Here is a 19967-nt window from a genome sequence, read left to right on the forward strand (position 1 = left end):
TCCAGGCCGCAAATTCCACTCTACAGAAATAATTTATACATAGAAGCGTAGGAAAATTTGTCTTCTCACTCACAATCCTCTGGTAAAGCTGTCAGAGTTATAGTTTGGGCGTAAGACGCAGAGATGCGCCACCAACACGCACCAAAGCCTCATTGGCTCCCATATTAAAAACGCAGGAAGATTTCGAAAAAAAGGAAGATGGAACAGTTTTTTTAGATCGCTCTAACAAAGCTATTTTTTTATTTTTCTTAAAAAAAACATATGTAGACGTTCAGGAAGAACTCAGGACGCTCAAAGTGAAGTCGGATCAATGATAGGTATTATGGTTTTGCCAAAAATGCTTTCTGTTCAAGGCCAGAAATTCCAGTCCACCTCTGGCTGCTGTCACTCTTTCATTAACAGGTGTCAGTTAATTCTGTTGATTGCTTTGATCTGATTGCCTTTGATCTTTGATGTGATTACAGTTACAGATACACACACACACACATACGCGAAACACGCACACTACTCACACATGCATACACATGCTTCAAACACACGCACGCGCACGCACGCACACGCACACACACACACACACAGTAACTTTATGTGATTTTAATTACACACACACACCCACACACACACACACATTTTGAGGTTAAAGGGCATAGTTTGAAATCTCTGAAGAATCTCATCATAGTGTACACACACCGGCAGTAGCCCCCGTGGCCCTTTCAAAATTTCCCCAGAGGAAATTTTCTAGTTTTATTTCTTATTTGTAAAGAAATTATTTCTGAGGTTTGGAATTTCTGAAGGAGCTTGGAGACACTTATTTTGTTTGTATTAGGATGGTGACGTCGTGGTGCACCTCCCACGGCCAGGTGTCTATTTAATTTTTGTGAATGGGGTTTTTTGGGTGGTTAGGATGCGGAGTATGAATAGTTTTTTTGACCGCACTCAAGCATTTGTAAACACAAGAAACCATCGCATTAAGTGAAGATGTTTTATTTTGTATTGACGATGGGGAAAGTCAACCGGAGTTCCGTTTAATAAATATCAGAGCTGGATAAGCGTCTCCGTGCGTGCTTTTTGTGATGTGTGTCGGCGCCTCTGCGGCCTAACCTGTTTGGCTAAAAGGACAAAGGATTAGACACTTCAATCTGGTTATCTCTCTCTTGTATGTTAAACTGTCCATCGGCGCTGTTGCTCAAAAATGAATTTCGAGGTGATTTCAGGGTGAGTTCTGTTTAAAATGAGCTGAGGACCAAAATGAGATTCTTGATTTTTGTTTGTGTCTTGTCTTCCTCTGTGATGGCTCTATCAATTCAATACATTTGTGCTGCTGGGAATACGTGTTGTTAAATAAATATAGGATGCTTTGAAAGTGGTTGCTTACTTATTTTTTTGTGAAAATTGAGGACACTTCCTTCCCTATCTTTATCTATCTTTTTGTACGGTGTCCTTGAGTGCCAAGAAAGGCGCCTTCCAAATAAAATTTATTATTATTATTATTATTATTATTATTATTATTATTATTATTATTATTATTATTATTATTATCTATGTAGTGGGTCAATTTTGCAAGATTATCCTGATGCTGATGTGTTTTGTTTTCATAACATCATATGTGAGTGATTGGCCTTGTGGTGCATTTGTAGTTCTATGAGCGTTTGCACGTCTGTACATGAAAATGCACTTGATGACAGTTAGTTATTGATATATTGAGTATATTAACTGTATATTACTGTAATTTATTCTATATTTTGCCAGATTATGGTGATTCTTGGGTCATGATGATGGGGCCCTTGAATATTGTTGCCCAGGGTAAAGCAAAAGCAGGGTTTGCAGTATACTACCAGTGTTTACTGGGGAAGTCGTGTAAAAGTGGTGGAAAGTGTTTGAGCTCCTCCCAGTGGTGTGATGGTGTGAAAGACTGCCCTCGTGGAGAGGATGAATCTCACTGCAGTAAGACATTAATATTACCATCAACACCTACACACACACATATACTGTATCTGTCTTAGTGCATCACATCAGTGAACATCATGGTCGCGGATTCTCTATGAGGGCCATATGAGCCATACTTCATTATTTCCTCTGATATATACAAAAAATACTTCTCATATTTACAATTTTACCTCTCACATACACAATTGTACCTCTCACATCCACAATTTTACCTCTAACATTTATAATTTTACCTCTCACATTCACAATTTTACCTTTCACAATTAAAATTTTACCCCTCACATTTATCATTTTACCTCTCACATTCACAATATTACCTCTCAAATTCCCAATTTTACCTCTCACTTACACAATTTTACCTCTAACATTTATAATTTTACCCGTGTGGTGTGTGTGTATATATATAATGAGAGTATTGATGCTGGCCTATAAATTAGGCGGCACGCAACGGGGCTGGGTTGTGGTCACAGTGGAAAAGGTGTGGTTGTGACTGTTGATTACATGCAGGAACAGAAGAGGGGGAACGTGAGGCAGAGAGAGAAACAGACAGACAGGATCAGAGCGCTGAAGGAATTAGTGGGAATTTCAAGGTAGGTTCAAATCTTTTAGCAGAAGTCAGCCTAGGTAGTATGTAAAGAATGTTTCCATTGTATTCTTGAAATGCGGAATAATGATTTAATCAGCTTGTAGCTTGTTTGTTATAAAAACTGGAAATCATCAGTGTTTGGTGGGAAAAGTATCTGATATGTAGTTTTCATAAAACTTATTGTGAGCAACATTCTAATGTAATATAGACAGATTCAGATCCTTTAGTTCAGTAAAAGTACTAAAACCACACTGTGAAATTACTCCACTTCAAGTAAAAGTCTAGCATTCAAAACTTGCTGAAGTAAAAGCACAAAAGTATCAGCATCAAAATGTACTTCAAGTATCAAAAGTAAAAGTACTCGTTGTGCAGAATGGACCCACTCAGGTTGTTTTATATATTCTAAATATATTATTAGATTATTTGTATTGATGCATTGAATTTTCTAAAGGCAGGGTTAATTTTAACTACCTAATACACTGTTATGAGGTATCATTTATAAACAAATGTCTAATCACTTTAAATGTATCATGTTTTTCATAGAAATTTGTTGTAAAGCCTTCCAATCTCTAACATTATAAACATATTTTATTACTATATATTATTTTATTTAAAAAAAACTCAACAGTTCTTTCTTTTTCATTTTTATTATTTTATTATAGGTATTAAATTATCTACCCCTATGTACCCTAACAGCAAAATTTTAGAGCTTTTTAAACAACTTTGTTTTATTTTATTTTATTATTTAAATGCATCCTTTAAGATTTTTTCTTTTCTTACATAACTATATTTGTAATTTTTGTTTACATTTTAATTATCCTGATTTATTATCAAATCGTTTTGTTCTTAATGAGGAACGTTAATGACATTTAAAAAAAATAAATACATCTTTTTTTCCCTCTGTTAGTATATCTCCTTGCCTTTTTTTCTAGACACAGTGTCATAGTAAGAGAGTGTCAAAATTGAGTAAATGTACTTAGTTACATTCCACCATTGCCTATGACCAGTTCTATGTTAATCTATATTTAAAATAACCTTAACTTTCTCCAGGTTCAGCAGTCTCCCTCTTCGGGCAGTGTAACCAGTTCCAACATGAATAATAATCAGGTGAGTGAAATGCAACATTTAATTATTTTTCCTCTTTTAAACTGTTTTTTAAACTGTTTTTATGACACCACATTTGCTAACAAGATCACACATTTACCTTGTGTTATCTCTACAAAATGTTTTATTCCTATTTCTTTTCTGCACCTCCAGCAGAATGCTCCCATCTATGACAACGGAGGGTTTCAGCATGATGAAGGGAGACCCCCACCAACCCCACAACCCCCCAGCAATGTTGCCCCCCTCTATGCCAAGGTAGGGTTTCAGCATGATGAAGGGAGACCCCCACCAACCCCACAAACCCCCAGCAATGTTGCCCCCCTCTATGACAACGGAGGGTTTCAGCATGAGGAAGGGAGACCCCCACCAACCCCACAACCCCCCAGATATGTTGCCCCCCTCTATGCCAAGGTAGGGTTTCAGCATGAGGAAGGGAGACCCCCACCAACCCCACAACCCCCCAGCTGTGTTGCCCCCCTCTATGACAACGGAGGGTTTCAGCATGATGAAGGGAGACCCCCACAACCCCCCAGCTGTGTTGCCGTCACTCCTACAGTAGACACCAACCACACTACAGCACCTGGAACCCCACATGACACACCACAAGAGAAAGGTACAGACAATTTTAAATTTTTCCTGTGAAGCTATAGCGTGTGCAATAAAAAGCTGTGTGAACAACGGCTTCCATTCAGTCATAACAAAATACATCTTCTGTACAATCATTAACCCTCTGAAGTCTAACAAGTCGCCGATGATTCGCGGGGGGGGGGGGCTCTATAAATATTTGAATAGCTCCGGAACGGAGGATTGTATCAACTTACTTTAAAAAGCAGTTGCTCCGTTCGATCTGCAGCTTTCAGAAGAGGTATTTGGTGTCATTGTACGCCTTCCATAGGTTTTATAATCCGACATGGAACAACAGTCTTTTCGGGGAGTTTATCCAAACCATATTTAGTGGAGCGGCTAGGTGATATAATCTTTCAGTTTATGATACTAGCGTGAAAATTGGCATGAACACTCTCCATGGGTCACTTGACAAGAAAATTGTCCGAGACATTTAAAATTTTAAGATGGCGGCCATTTTTCAAGATGGCAGACACCTAAGTGGAGCAGTTAAGTGATATAATGGTTTATTTGGTGAAAAAAGCATACAAATTGGCATGAGCAGTCTCTGTTGGTCACTTGACAATAACCCACCCATAGTTACTTGAAATTCCAAGATGGCGGCCATTTTTCAAGATGGCCGACACCTTAGTGGAGCAATTGAATAATATAATGGTTTATTTGGTGATACAAGCATAAAAATTGGCATGAGCAGTCTCCATGGGTCAATTAACAAGAAAATTGTCCGAGACATTTGAAATTGCAAGATGGCGGCCATTTTTCAAGATGGCCGACACCTTAGTGGCGCAATTAAATTATATAATGGTTTATTTGGTGATACAAGCATAAAAATTGGCATGAGCAGTATCTGTGGGTCACTTCACAATAACCCACCCACAGTTACTTGAAATTCCAAGATGGCGGCCATTTTTCAAGATGGCCAACACCTTAGTGGAGCAATTGAATGATACAATGGTTTATTGGGTGATATACGCATAAAAACTGGCATGAGCAGTATCTGTGGGTCACTTGACAATTAGCCAGCCACAGCTACTTGAAATTTCAAGGCGGCAATTTTTTTTTGCAGGATGACTGCCGCCTGCCATGTGAACCTTTAAATTATGAATTTTCTCATAGAAATGTATTGGGTTCCTCAAGAGAGGTTGTTTGACTGTGCTCTGACTCCTTGCCCACGACCTGTCCAGTTTGGTAAAACCTGACAGGAGTTCCCTCCCACCGGCGTAGCTCTCCGGGTTCACCGAGGTACACAGGCTCCCTTACCATGAGGGCTTGTTAAATACTTTTTTAAATTACTTTTTTTATAACTAACCATTACTACTGCCATTAAACATGCCAAATAAATACTAAGGGGTGGGGAAACACAATTGTGGTGCTGAACGGACAGTGCTCCAAAAATAATAATTGAGCAATGGTTAATACTGAATGGCAATAATGACAGATCCGGACAGCCATAGGCCTACACTTGAAAACACAAAGGACAACAAGGAATAACACTGGCAAAAGAAACAAGCAAATAAGTTCTAGCAGGGGCAACTGAGTCCATATCTGTAGCACTTACACTTTCCAGTACAAGCCTTGGTGCACCCACATTTTGTCAACTCCCAACAACTCTCCGCAATAGGTGGAAGTGGAGTCCAGAAGACTTTCCACTCCTTGTCCTGTTTAACCCATCCCCAGTCGGACGGGCTAGGCATTTGTGGATGTCTCTTCAATGCCTGTCCCCACACATATCCAGCCTCATAAGAAGTCTGGGATCTTTTTGACCTCTTGACATGGATATCTTTGGTATCTTTAGTGTCTTTAGCAGCAGTAGATGCCTTTTTTTGTGCCCTTTCCAGCTGTGTGTTGTTGAACATAAGTTTACAGCTTGAATGATATTTTGCTCTGTTTCATGTCAATGTGCTTTCTGTGCCATCACCTTCATCTAGTCGGGTTGGACAACGTAAGATAGGCAGAGCATTTATTTTATGAAATAATGGAACATTTCTTGCAATGGTATCATAACCAGTATGATCTTGGTGTCCTGCTGTTTGTTTTCTCAACTGTTATGATGGCTTCTCCAATGTCTGCAGCAAATTCAAAGGCAGAGGCCGAGGGTTTAGCCTTTTACCACCTTTTAATAAGCACTTTGATGTACGGGATACAACTAAGTTCATGCCTTAACCCTACACTTAGTCCAATCGTTCATCCAATGCCATTTTTACCCTGTACGATCTGTACACCACCCGGTTAACTCAAACTACTCAGAGAGTTGTCGTCTCTTCTTTGACTAACTTTACAATTGGCTGACATTGAACCCCACTCTGAGTTTAACAGCAGTCATATATCACCAGTGTGCCCTGGTAGTGCAGATACTCACTCTTGTCTAATCTGTCTATGATCAACAAATCAACACAACTGTATTATGATGTGTTAAAACTTGTTTTCCAGAATAATCTAAAACCCAATACATTTCTATGAGAAAATTGATCTTTTGAGGATCCAGGGGGCGGCCATCTTGAAAATAGAAATTTCAAGTGGCTGGGAGTGTTTTTTTGTCAACCCAAGTAACTGTGGGTTGCTTATTGTCAAGTGACCCATGGAGACTGCTCATGCTAATTTTAATGGTTGTATCACCAAATAAAACATTATATAATTTAATTGCTCCACTAAGGTGTCGGCCATCTTGAAAAATGGCCGCCACCTTGGAATTTCAAGTAACTGTGGGTGGGTTATTGTCAAGTGACCAGCAGAGACTGCTCGTGCCAATTTGTATGCTTGTATCACCAAATAAACCATTATATCACTTAACTGCTCCACTGAGGTGTCGGCCATCTTGAAAAATGGCCGCCATCTTGGAAATTCAAATAACTGTCGGTGGGTCATTGTCAAGTGACCAACAGAGACTGCTCATGCCAATTTTTATGCTTGTATCACCAAATAAACCATTATATCACTTAACTGATCCACTAAGGTGTCGGCCATCTTGAAAAATGGCCGCCATCTTAAAATTTCAAATGTCTCGGTCAATTTTCTTGTTAAGTGACCCATGGAGAGTGTTCATGCCAATTTTCACGCTTGTATCATGAACTGAAAGATTCTGGCAAAAATGAGCACTTAGCCGCTCCACTAATTGTATATATTGATATTTAGCGCACAGAGAGGGGAGGGGGAGCAGGATGGATGGGCTCTCATTGTTTTTGCAAGAAAGTTGATTTGTTACAGTAAAATAAGTAACAACAATTAGTTTTGCTTTGCAAAATGTCACTAAAACACTAGTACACTTTGAAGGAATTGCTTTGAAGTGTAGCCATTTGAGCTATTCTTGAGAAAAACGTCTCAACTTATTTGTAAATATATGTAATTTTGTACAATGTAGAATGTTTATTTGTTTTCCCCCTGATCCCCAAGACCTAAAAATATAACATTCAGTTGAAAAGGCCATTGCATTTATGTTTTCGTGTGTGGTTTTAGTATATTTCTGTAAAGTAAAATTTTCGCTTTATTTGTTCCTTTGTCTTCAGGGTTATATAACTTTTTGCACATTCATGTGACATATGACAGAACCATATATTCTGGTAGCACTGGTAGTCCTGAAAAAAATGGTGTATATTACTTTATTCTGCATCAAAGGGTTGAAGAAATACATGCATTTAACAACAACAAAAACTGGCGGAAATAAAAAGGAAAAATTGGCTTAGACCCCAGAGGGTTAACTTGTTTAAGTTAAGTTATAGTGATACTCTGCTGGTTGCATCATAATAAAAGGAGGGTGAACTCGTAAAAATTGGAGAGAAAACTATGAGGGGCCATACAGGCTTTTTTTCTCTCGTTATAATCTTTAGCTGTATCTGTATTTGTAAAGAAGACAGGAAATGGTTTATGCAGGAGTCACATTAGGCAAATGTTGTATTTTCTAACCTAATATTCATTGGCAATGTAATTTTTGTGCCTTCAAAGCATCAAATTGATTTAATATTGGCATATTATTTACAATTTATTTATTTTGTAACTCATTTCCACATCCTCATACTGTACTTTTCATTACTTTGAGAAACATAATGGCTGCCCACATATTTGGATAGAAAAAATATCTCTGTTTCTGTCACATTATTTGTGCTTTTTTCTTTTGGATACATGCCTACATGTGTCACTGGAGCTAAACTCACAATGATGAACTCTTTACCTGTTATAGGATTTGAATTCCTTATGAACATATTAGAGCTAGAAGTGGCTTAAGTTTGCGATGTGTTATATGACGTTTCTACAGTATTTTAGATCTACAGAATGTTTTGTTTCTTTGTCATATCTGCAGAACAGTAGCTTGTAACTGTTATTTGCATGTGTGACACTATGCACATCTTGGAGAGCATGCATTTTATTTTCATTAAATCAGTTTTATTACAATTTTTGTTATCTTGCTTTGCAGGAAAGAAGAAATGTCAGCGGAAATATATACTGTGTGGCTCTCTGTGTGCGCTCCTTGTCCTGGCGGTGGCCATCCTGCTCTGGTACTTCTGTAAGTACCAGATATATGTTAATCTAGTGTGATGGTCGTGTCAGCAGATTCCTGTGTGCTTTATTCTCTATATTTGTGTGTGTTTGTTTGCAGTATACTACCAGTGTTTACAGGGGAAGTCGTGTAAAAGTGGTGGAAAGTGTTTGAGCTCCTCCAAGAGGTGTGATGGTGTTAAAGACTGCCCTAATGGAAAGGATGAATCTCACTGCTGTAAGACATTAATATTACCATCAACACCTACACACACATATACTGTATCTGTCTTAGTGCATCCCATCAGTGAACATCATGGTGGCGGATTCTCTATGAGGGCCATATGGGCCATACTTCATTATTTCCTCGAATAATACTTTTCACATTTAAAATTGTACCTCTCACATACACAATGTTACCTCTTACATTCACAATTTTACCTCTCAAATTCACAATTTTACCCTTCACATACACAATTTTACCTCTCATATTCACAATTTTACCTCTCACATGAACAATTTTACCTCTCATATTAACAATTTTACCTTTCAAATTAACAATTTTACCTCTCACATTAACAATTTTACCTCTCACATTCACAATTTTACCTCTCACATACGCAATTTTTACCTCTCACATTCACAATTTTACCTGTCACATTAACAATTTTACCTCTCACATTCACAATTTTACCTCTCACATACACAATGTCACCTCTCACATTCACAATGTCATCTCTCACATTCACAATTTTACCTCTCACATTAACAATTTTACCTCTCTCCTCCACAATTTTACCTCTCACATTCTCAATTTTACCTCTCACATTAACAATTTTACCTCTCACATTCTCAATTTTACCTCTCACATACACAATTTTACCTCTCAAATTCACAATTTTACCTCTCACATTAACAATTTTACCTCTCTCCTCCACAATTTTACCTCTCACATTCTCAGTTTTACCTCTCACATTAACAATTTTACCTCTCATATTCTCAATTTTACCTCTCACATTAACAATTTTACCTCTCACATTCTCAATTTTACCTCTCACATTAACAATTTTTCCTCTCATATTCTCAATTTTACCTCTCACATACACAATGTTACCTCTTACATTCACAATTTTACCTCTCAAATTCACAATTTTACCCCTCACATACACAATTTTACCTCTCACATTAACAATTTTACCTCTCTCCTCCACAATTTTACCTCACACATTCTCAGTTTTACCTCTCACATTAACAATTTTACCTCTCATATTCTCAATTTTACCTCTCACATTAACAATTTTACCTCTCACATTCTCAATTTTACCTCTCACATTAACAATTTTTCCTCTCATATTCTCAATTTTACCTCTCACATACACAATGTTACCTCTTACATTCACAATTTTACCTCTCAAATTCACAATTTTACCCCTCACATACACAATTTTACCTCTCACATTAACAATTTTACTTCTCATATTCACAATTTTACCTCTCACATGAACAATTTTACCTCTCATATTAACAATTTTACCTCTCACATTAACAATTTTACCTCTCACATTCACAATTTTACCTCTCACATACGCAATTTTTACCTCTCACATTCACAATTTTACCTGTCACATTAACAATTTTACCTCTCACATTCACAATTTTACCTCTCACATACACAATGTCACCTCTCACATTCACAATGTCACCTCTCACATTCACAATTTTACCTCTCTCCTCCACAATTTTACCTCTCACATTCTCAATTTTACCTCTCACATTCACAATTTTACCTCTCACATTAACAATTTTACCTCTCTCCTCCACAATTTTACCTCTCACATTCTCAATTTTACCTCTCACATTAACAATTTTACCTCTCACATTCTCAATTTTACCTCTCACATACACAATGTTACCTCTTACATTCACTATTTTACCTCTCAAATTCACAATTTTACCTCTCACATACACGATGTTACCTCTTACATTCACAATTTTACCTCTCACATTAACAATTTTACCTCTCACATTAACAATTTTCCCTCTCACATTCACAATTTTACCTCTCACATTCACAATTTTACCTCTCACATACACAATTTTACCTCTCACGTACACAATTTTACCTCTCACATTAACAATTTTACCTCTCACATACACAATTTCACCTCTCACATTAACAATTTTACTTCTCACATTCACACATTTTTTGTGAATGTGAGGGGTAAAATTGTGAATGTGAGAGGTAAAGTTACTTACTTATTACATACGGCCCCTCATAATTCTCCCTCACAGTTTCTCATAATTCTCCCTCACAGTTCGCCTCAACAGGACCAACTTCATGCTGCAAAGTTACTCATCTGCCAACCAGACGTGGTTGCCGGTTTGTGCTGACGACTGGAACAACAACCATGGCAGAGCTGTGTGTGAGCAGATGGGCTACAACAGGTGATTATTGCCATTTTCAAACAGTACAATTTTGAGGTAGTTGTACTTTACTTGAGTATTTTATGTATTTTATGTAACTTTATACTTCTACTCCATTACATTTAGCTGACAGCTTTAGTTAATTTTGAGGTCGAGATTTAACATGAAAAACATGATTAATTTAAAGGGATTATACATTTGCTTTTGAATGATACCTCATAACAATATATTAGGTAGTTAAAATGAGCCCTGTCTTTACAAAAAATTAAAACACTGCAATCAATACAAATAATGCAATAATATATTTAGAAAATATAAAACAATCTGAGCGAGTACATTCTGCATAACAAATACTTTTACTTTTGATACTTTAAGTACATTTTGATGCTGATACTTTTGTACTTTTACTTCAGTTAGTTTCGAATGCAGGACTTTTACTTTACTTTCTACTTATATGACTTTATTTATCCCTCAGTAGGGAAATTTAGTTGTCACAGCAGCTCCAGTATCTGAGATTGTCTTGTGATTGATTCTACGCTGTCTTTTATCTGTTTTTTTCTGTCTTTTGTGTGTGTTTTTTCCTTATGGCATCATTCAGCTGTTGTTTAAAAAAGGTGCTATACAATTAAAAGTTATTATTATTATTATTATTATTATTATTATTATTGCAATACACTGTAATATTGCTAGTTTTACTTCAGTAAAAGTACTTTTTCCTCAACTCAATGTATTATTTTTGTCTTTACAAATGATCCATATTGTGAATTTGTCCTTGTGTCCTTCCTACAGAAGCCATTACGTGTCCTTCACCCAGACCAGTGCATGTTCTTTGGCATCCAGAGGATCCATGAAGCTGAAGCCTGGTTTTTACCATGGATCACGTATAAAGTCTCATCTTGAACACAGGTACACTGCCCCACCTATCACTGCATAGTGACTTTGTACAGGGTATTTATTATCTTGATAACGACTTCAATATCATTTTCTGCCATTTTTTCCTTTGCAGCCAGAGTTGCTCAGCTAATGCAGTCAAGCTTCAGTGTATCGGTAAGCCATTGCTTTAACCTTCACATAACTCCACCACTGAAATACAGTCATGGAAAAAAATATAAGGCCATCCTTTTTCTTCAATTTTGTGTTCATTTTAATGCCTAGTACAACTAAAGGTACAGTTGTTTGGACAAATATAATGATAACAATAAAAATAGCTGATAAGAGTTTAATTTAAGAGCTGATATCTAGACATGTTCCATTGTTTTTCTTGGCAATAACCAAAGTCATTATAATGATATTTTGAAAAATGAATTCAAAAATCTTCAAAATCGAGGATGCACACCTTCGTGCCATGCAAAAGCCACATACGAAATCTGAGGTCAGTCTGACTAACGGTCAGAGAGATATGCCCCAAACACACACACACACACACACACAGACACTTCTTGCTTTTATAGATAGATATTTATCCAAACAAATGTACCTTTAGTTATACCAGGCATTAAAATTAACAAGAAATCAAGGAGAAAACAAGGGTGGTCTAATCATTTTTTCCATGACTGTATGTATGATTGTTGATGAGGTGGAATTTAGTTGATATGTGCAAAGCTGGGATTTAGCCTGAATTGGATGTTTTCTGTGATTCTGGAAAATAGTTTCATTAAGAGTTTATTAAAAGTTGTATTAAACTGTTTGTCTCCACCCTCAGAATGTGGACGGAGTGAAGCTTCCCCCAGTTCTGGTATTAAGGGGGTTACAGACGCAGAAAATGGGGCCTGGCCGTGGCAGGTCAGCCTCCAGACTTCAGATGAACCTTCAGATCAACACGTTTGTGGAGGCTCCATTATCAGCCCTTATTGGATCCTATCTGCTGCACACTGCTTCCAACAGTAAGTGCCGATTCAGGGCCCTGCATGTAATTTAACTTGTTTGTACATACAGTCATGGAAAAAATAATTAGACCATTGTTTTCTTCAATTTCTTGTTCATTTTAATGCCTGGTACATTTGTTTGGACAAATAAAATGATAACAACAAAAATAGCTCATAAGAGTTTAATCTAAGAGCTGATATCTAGATGATCCGGGGTCCCCTCCTGGAGCCAGACCCGGGAGGCGGGTACCTGGGCGTGCTGACCCCCGGCTCCAGCGGCTCTGGGGACGTGGAACGTCACCTCGCTGGCGGGGAAGGAGCTCAAGCTTGTTAGGGAGGTGGATTGTTACCGACTAGAAATAGTCGGGCTCAGCTCCACACATAGCGTGGGCTCTGGAACCAAACTCCTGGAGAGAGGCTGGACTCACTCCTTTTCCGGAGTTGCTTAGGGTGAGAGGCACCGGGCGGGTGTGGCTCCCATTTTTAAAAAGGGACCGGAGGGTGTGTTCCAATTACCATGGAATCACACTGCTCAGCCTCCCCGGGAAAGTCTACTCCAGGGTGCTGGAAAGGAGGCTCCGGCTGATTGTCGAACCTCAGATTCAGGAGGAACAATGCAGCTTCCGTCCTGGCCGTGGAACAACAGACCAGCTCTTTAAACTTCTGGAGGGGTCATTGGAGTTTGCTCATCCAGTCTACATGTGTTTTGTGGATTTGGAGAAGGCCTACGACCGTGTCCCTCTGGGAGTCTTGTGGGGGGTACTGCGGGAATATGGGGTACCGGGCTGGTTGCTACGAGCTATCCGGTCCCTGCATAACCAAAGTGAGAGCTGTGTCTGCATACCCGGCACAACGTCAAACACGTTCCCAGTGGGTGTTGGCCTCCGCCAGGGTTGCCCCTTGTCTCCGATTCTGTTCGTCTAATGATTTTTTCCATGACTGTATTTGTTTTCTCACTGTGTTTTGTTAGACATTCAGGAGTTAATCTAAGATGTTTGATGATTTTCCCTCATGGCAGTGACTCCGGTCCTGAATCTTGGACGGTACGGTCAGGCGACGTGAGCTTGTCTAAGATGAGGCTTAAAGATGGCAACACAGTGAACAAAATTATCACTCATCAACAATACAACCAAGAAACTCATGACAATGACATCGCTCTCCTAAAGCTCGATACACCTCTGACATTTTCAAGTAAGTACCTGCCAGCAAAAGTCATATTTCATGGTTTGGTTTGTGCATTCATAAAACCCACACATGTTAATCTCTCAGGGACAGTGAGGCCAGTGTGTCTCCCCAACATGGGTGTGGACCTCTCTGCTGGACAAAGAGCCTGGATCACAGGATGGGGAGCCTTAAGCACAGCTGGTAAGCCAAATGTCCAATGTTTCATCAAGTACAGATTAAATCACATATGCAGGACCTGGCTGGAGAATATTTGTCCAAATGTTTCAGGGGTGACCTGTTCCTGTAAGGAAACAGTGTTTTTTGAAGCTTGACTGAGTTAACTGTGGATGTGCATCATTTATCATCATTTATTTCTCTCAGGATACCCTGACAGACTGAAACAGGCCCAGGTGACTGTTTACAGCAGAGAGACCTGTAACTACCCTTATGTGTTAGATGGAAAAGTCACTGAGACCATGATCTGTGCCGGCAAAGTGGAGGGAGGAGCCGACGCATGTAAGGTTAGAAAAAAATATTACACCCTTATTTCCTTCAATTTCTTGTTCATTTTAATGCCTGGTACGACTAAAGATACACTTATTTGGACAAATATGATGATAACAACAAACATATCTTATAAGAGTTTAATTTAAGAGCTGGTATCTAGACATTTTCCCTGGTTTTCTTGATAATAACCAAAATCATTATTGGTTATGCAATGCACTGCAGGGTGACGGTGGAGGACCCCTGGTGATTCAGCAGGGAGGTGTATGGTGGCTGGCAGGGGACACTAGCTGGGGGATTGGATGTGGTTTGGAGGACACGACAGGAGTCTACAGCAATGTGACCTATTTTGTCAACTGGGTGTATGAACAAATGCAGGTATGTTAATGCAATAGAGACGTCATTCTCTGTACAATGTGAGTTTCCCAAACTGTCTAATTTTAGCTTTTTGACTCATAATAACACTAATAATTATTTTAGCTATTTAAGTCTACATGTTCTAACCTTTTTTTTCATCTCCACAGAATGAGTGACAGACCTGAAGACACCTCTTACATTAATCAGCAGCACTTTCTTCATCACACACTTTAAATCTCAAGCTCTGAGGGAACTTATTGATCAGGACGATTTTCATAATCTGAAAGCTTATACTAATAAAAAAGGATGTGTCATTTCATTAATTTTTTATATACCTGTTAATAACAGATACAATGTTAGTTGCCTTTACACATCAGACAAGCGTCCTCACTGTCCATTTTTAAAACTCATCTTAAAACCTATTTTTATTCCTTGGCTTTTAACCACGCATGAGACTCTGCTCTTGTTTTTAGTGTTTTATGGTTTGCTTTTATTTATTGATTTTTAAATTGTTTTTTAAAAAGCAATGAATCTATTTATTTTAGTGTTTATTCCTGTTTTATTTATTTTATTGTCTCTTCTTCTGTTTGTTTATGTACAGCACTTTGTTGCGGCTGTGGTTGTTTTAAAGTGCTTTACAAATAAAGTTGAGTTGAGTTAAAATGAATCTATTTATTTGTTGTAATTACACTAATTTTGCACAAAGACTTTAAAAAAGTTTTAATTTCACATATTGTGACAAATACGACAGTGTTGAAATGTATCTAAGTAGATCTACTCAAGTACTGTACTAATTCACAGTACTTGCACTTTATTTGACTATTCCCTTTTTTATGCAACTTTATATTTTTACTCCACTACATCTCAGAGGCAAATATTGGTCAAGAAATTTCTGACTCCATCACAGTTGTGTGACCACTTTACCTACTTTTCAGATCACTTTAGTTATTTATTTTTTCCCTTCCTGTCCAGTGAAAACAACAAATAATCATTTCAACGTTTATGATAAACTAGAGGATGAAGTAAATTCTCCTACCTTTAAAAATAAATAAACTCTGTCACAAAGTTGGGTTGTCCCTGTGAGTTAAGTAGACTTTCAGAGATACCCTATAGCCGTGTTTCCTTTAGGGGGAAGAGTAGCCACCGGGACAGTCTCAGGCCACGCCCTCTCAAATGTCCACTCACTCTGCGTGTCTCCATTACAAAAAGGCCCCCAGAGGGATTTACGAGACTCCGGAGGTGACGTATAGTTTTCGATTGTCGCGTAATCGCTTAGCAACAGTTTCGACAGTCATCACATAAGCGATGGATTAAACACGGGAGACGCAACTGTGGCCGATGTTGCTAACTGTGCACGAAGTCAGCAGCTGATCATAAACAAAGCAGCATGGATAATTATGCACAGCGTCTCTGCTGATCATAAAAATAGTGATCATGAATTAACCGGCATTGCTAACTGTGCACAGAGTGTCCGGTGCTTGTTGTAAACAAACAGAGATCGCTAAGTGAACACCTCCTGCAGCAGCAGCACATACACACTGTACTGCTACAGAGCTAACTGTTAGCCTGTTAGCACATACACACTGTACTGCTACAGAGCTAACTGTTAGCCTGTTAGCACATACACACTGTACTGCTACAGAGCTAACTGTTAGCAATTTGCAGACTGGACGCTAAGGAGTTAACATCCCCTCCGGCTCTGTGACTGCAGCTGGGAGAGACTGCTGCAGGAGGACTGTGCTGCTTCGACTCGTTCTTACTCTTCTTAACGAGCTGCGGCAACAAAGTCGCCAAATTGCTAACACTGCTTCACCTGCTTTTACAAACGGCGCGTGTTGTTGTCGCGTCGAGTACTACGTCACATCCTGCTTAAGGTTCTATCCAATCAGCAACCAGGCTTTTTTCAGGGCAGAAAAATGGCCCTGCTCTTCGACAGGGAATAAAAAAGTCCTGACAAAAGACCCCTCAGGAATGCTCATATTCAAATTAGGGGTGTTTCAGCGAGTGAGACCCGCCTCATTCTGGGTAATGGGCTGTAGTGGAAACACCCTTTATGTCACTGTCCTCTGACCAATATAATAAATACATGCTATACCATGACATATATGGTCATGAAAATATGAAATGACCTATGATCTTATTGAATATGATGCATTGATGTAAATTAAACTACCCAGTAACGGTAATATAAAGGAGTTAAAATGAGCTCAACCTTAAACTTAAAATGCAACATACTGTACACGTTGATGCAGCAGTAATATTAATCCAACGCTGGTCTGGTCATACATCTCTAATAATTTAATCAATTAAGTAAACCTAATAAGGTTGCTTAATTACCCTATTAATTAGGGTTCAGGACATTAATGTATAGGTTTCTGAAGTTCATTCTCATGCTCAACTATGTCCCATAAGTTGTTGCAGCACCTTTTGGGATAATACTATTTGTTACACACATATGCTGCTGAATTAGGCCATTTTTTTAAATTCCGAAAGATAAAATGGTCAACAAAACACTCCAGAATATCATCAATAGACCAAGACATTTAGAAAAACACATACAAATCTGTGCTGTGATTTGGTTTTAAAAATGTTTCTGTATTTTCAATGATTGGATGACGAGCACTTCTGTCCTGTAAACTGCTGAGAAACCCCCTTGTTGTCAATATATGTAGGAAAGCTACCCGTCTTGTATTTTAACATCTTGAGGCTGTGATTATCCTATTGGTCACAAAAATACAGTGAGATCAAGTTTCAAGAAATGCTTTCACTACAGTGACATGGCTACTGCAGGTACTAACATCATCCCACATGAATAAAATCCATTACTCATTGAATCCACAAGAGTCTCAGCTTTCCATTGATATCCACTTTATGCAACTCACAGATTGTTTAGGACCCCAGCATGCAGAAATATTTATATACAATAGGTGAAAATAATGCATGAGAAAAACAATGTGGTTTTTGCCTTAAACTTAATTTTATCATCATAAAGCATGTATGTAAAGAGGAGACTTGTGGCTACCCATAGAGCCCATTTTCATTCAGATATCTTGAGGTCAGAGCATAGATTGTATATAAATAATAGACGTAGTCACCCACCAATCTCCCATTACAAGAAGATTAGACTCCACTTTAAACTAGGGTTGTCACAATACTAAGATTTTCAACTGGATACCGATACTCAGGAAAATATTCGATACTCGATACCATTTTCGATACCACAAGGATAAAAAAAATAATAATAAAAAAAAAAAATTACAGAACCACAGGTTAAATATTTATAATAAAAAAAAGTTGTGCAAAAAGAAACTGCAACTATGATAACAAGCTTCAGATACTCGATACTTTTGAAAATGAGTATCATATCCGGATACAACGTTTTAGTATTGATACTTTTTTGAGCATCGATACTTTTGACAACCCTACTTTAAACCCACCTGTTGGGTTTCACCTCAGTGCAGTGACGAATGCATGAAGAAGGATGCTGAGGAAGATTTGACAAAAAAAATTGTGATATTAGTTATTTTTTTATAACGACTGCCTCAAAAATCAACAAACTAGCTTCATCACTCATCCTTTTAACATAGTTATGGCTGTAAATAATTCACTGCTTGCATGTGACTCATGTTTTCAGCTTGATGACGTGGAAAATGACGTCTTCCTGCTTCCTTCCAGTTAACAACAGCAATATTCGTTGGTACTGTAGGTTTCTGTGTCACTGACAATAAACACTGAAGTGTCTACACGTGATGTATGACAAAAAGTTATCTGCTCTCTCATTGTGTTTGAGAAAGGTCACTATTTAAAACTAATTCCTCATTCTGTTTGAAGAAAACCAATTATAAAAAGTGTATATTAATTTTTCCCAACGTCCAGTTTAACCCTCTGGAGATCACAAAATCGCCAGAGCACGACTTCTTCATGACTTCACAAAGTAAAAACTTCAGAAGCATGTTTCCCTGCTGTCAGCTGAACTCTAAAGTTTTGGCTTTTCCACAAGTTTCCATGTCTAATTTAATGCATCAACTCTTTTTCAACAAAGGTAAAAACTACCTCGACCAAGTGTAACATGATTTTACTTTTATGCAGAGATTTTTCAAATTTAATTTTAATGCATTATTTTTAATCTTTTGTCTTTACGTTTTTTTGTGTGTTATCTGTGTGTTTTTTAAATGTTTATTTGTCTTTTTTTTTGTTTTTTTTTGTGTTTTTTATTTGTTTTTTTGTGTTTTTTAAATGTTTTTTAACTATTTTCGGTGTGTTTTTATGTGTATATTTTGTGTTTTTTGTGTTTTCTTAATTTTTGTGTTTTGTGTGGCTTTTTAAATGTTTTTATGTGGGGTCTTTTTGTAATTTTTTGTGTGCTTTTGTGTGTTTTTTTGTGTTCAAAATGTACATCCAGCAAGTCAAAATTAAAAATTAAAATTAAAATTAAATAAAATAAAATTAAAAAAAAAAAAAAAATCAGGTCATATAGGTGAGGTTGTGCTGAAAACAATGATACCAACATGGCATGGTGAACAATTTTTAAGTGGTTTATATACAGACAGAATGAAAAGGAGTCAAAAACCAACAAAATAGCTCCAAACTCCAAAAGGGTTAATTCGGTGGTCAAAGAACAAAAATCACTGTGACCTGACAAAATGTGTTTTTGGTCATAACTCAAGAAAGCATGTATAGACTGTGACAAAATGTTACACACATGTCTAACAGGATAAAATGATGAAAAGATGAGATTTTGTATCCATAAGGTCAACGGTCAACTTCACTGTGACATCACAATTTTCTGCAAAAACACTTTTCTGGCCATTACACAATGTCATAACTCAGGACAAGAAGGGGCAATTGTGATCATATTTCACATCTGGGCAGATACTGTATTGAGTGTCCACATTGAAACTGTGGCGATGCATAGATCATAT

The 19967-nt window shown here is 37.7% G+C and overlaps 1 protein-coding gene across 1 annotated transcript; it reads left to right on the plus strand.

Moving 5' to 3' along the window:
* Positions 1 to 1769: 1769 nt before the first annotated feature.
* Positions 1770 to 15584, plus strand: LOC131986971 (transmembrane protease serine 2-like). Its single transcript, XM_059352111.1, has 15 exons — positions 1770 to 1944; positions 2455 to 2537; positions 3584 to 3640; positions 3791 to 4250; positions 8670 to 8759; positions 8853 to 8969; positions 11047 to 11176; positions 11945 to 12061; positions 12162 to 12202; positions 12858 to 13038; positions 14039 to 14211; positions 14290 to 14385; positions 14566 to 14705; positions 14914 to 15066; positions 15213 to 15584. The coding sequence occupies exons 1-15, from the start codon at positions 1770 to 1772 to the stop codon at positions 15219 to 15221; spliced, it is 2022 nt and encodes a 673-aa protein (XP_059208094.1). The 3' UTR covers positions 15222 to 15584.
* The last annotated feature ends 4383 nt before the right edge of the window (positions 15585 to 19967 follow it).

This window comes from Centropristis striata, chromosome 15 (assembly GCF_030273125.1).
Source record: "Centropristis striata isolate RG_2023a ecotype Rhode Island chromosome 15, C.striata_1.0, whole genome shotgun sequence".
NCBI lineage: Eukaryota > Metazoa > Chordata > Actinopteri > Perciformes > Serranidae > Centropristis > Centropristis striata.

Coding starts and splice junctions, on each gene's coding strand:
- LOC131986971 (XM_059352111.1), top strand. CDS start 1,770: ATGATGATGGGGCCCTTGAATATTGTTGCCCAGGGTAAAGCAAAAGCA. Junction 14,212..14,289: donor TACACCTCTGACATTTTCAA/GTAAGTACCTGC, acceptor TTAATCTCTCAG/GGACAGTGAGGCCAGTGTGT. Junction 14,706..14,913: donor GAGGAGCCGACGCATGTAAG/GTTAGAAAAAAA, acceptor AATGCACTGCAG/GGTGACGGTGGAGGACCCCT.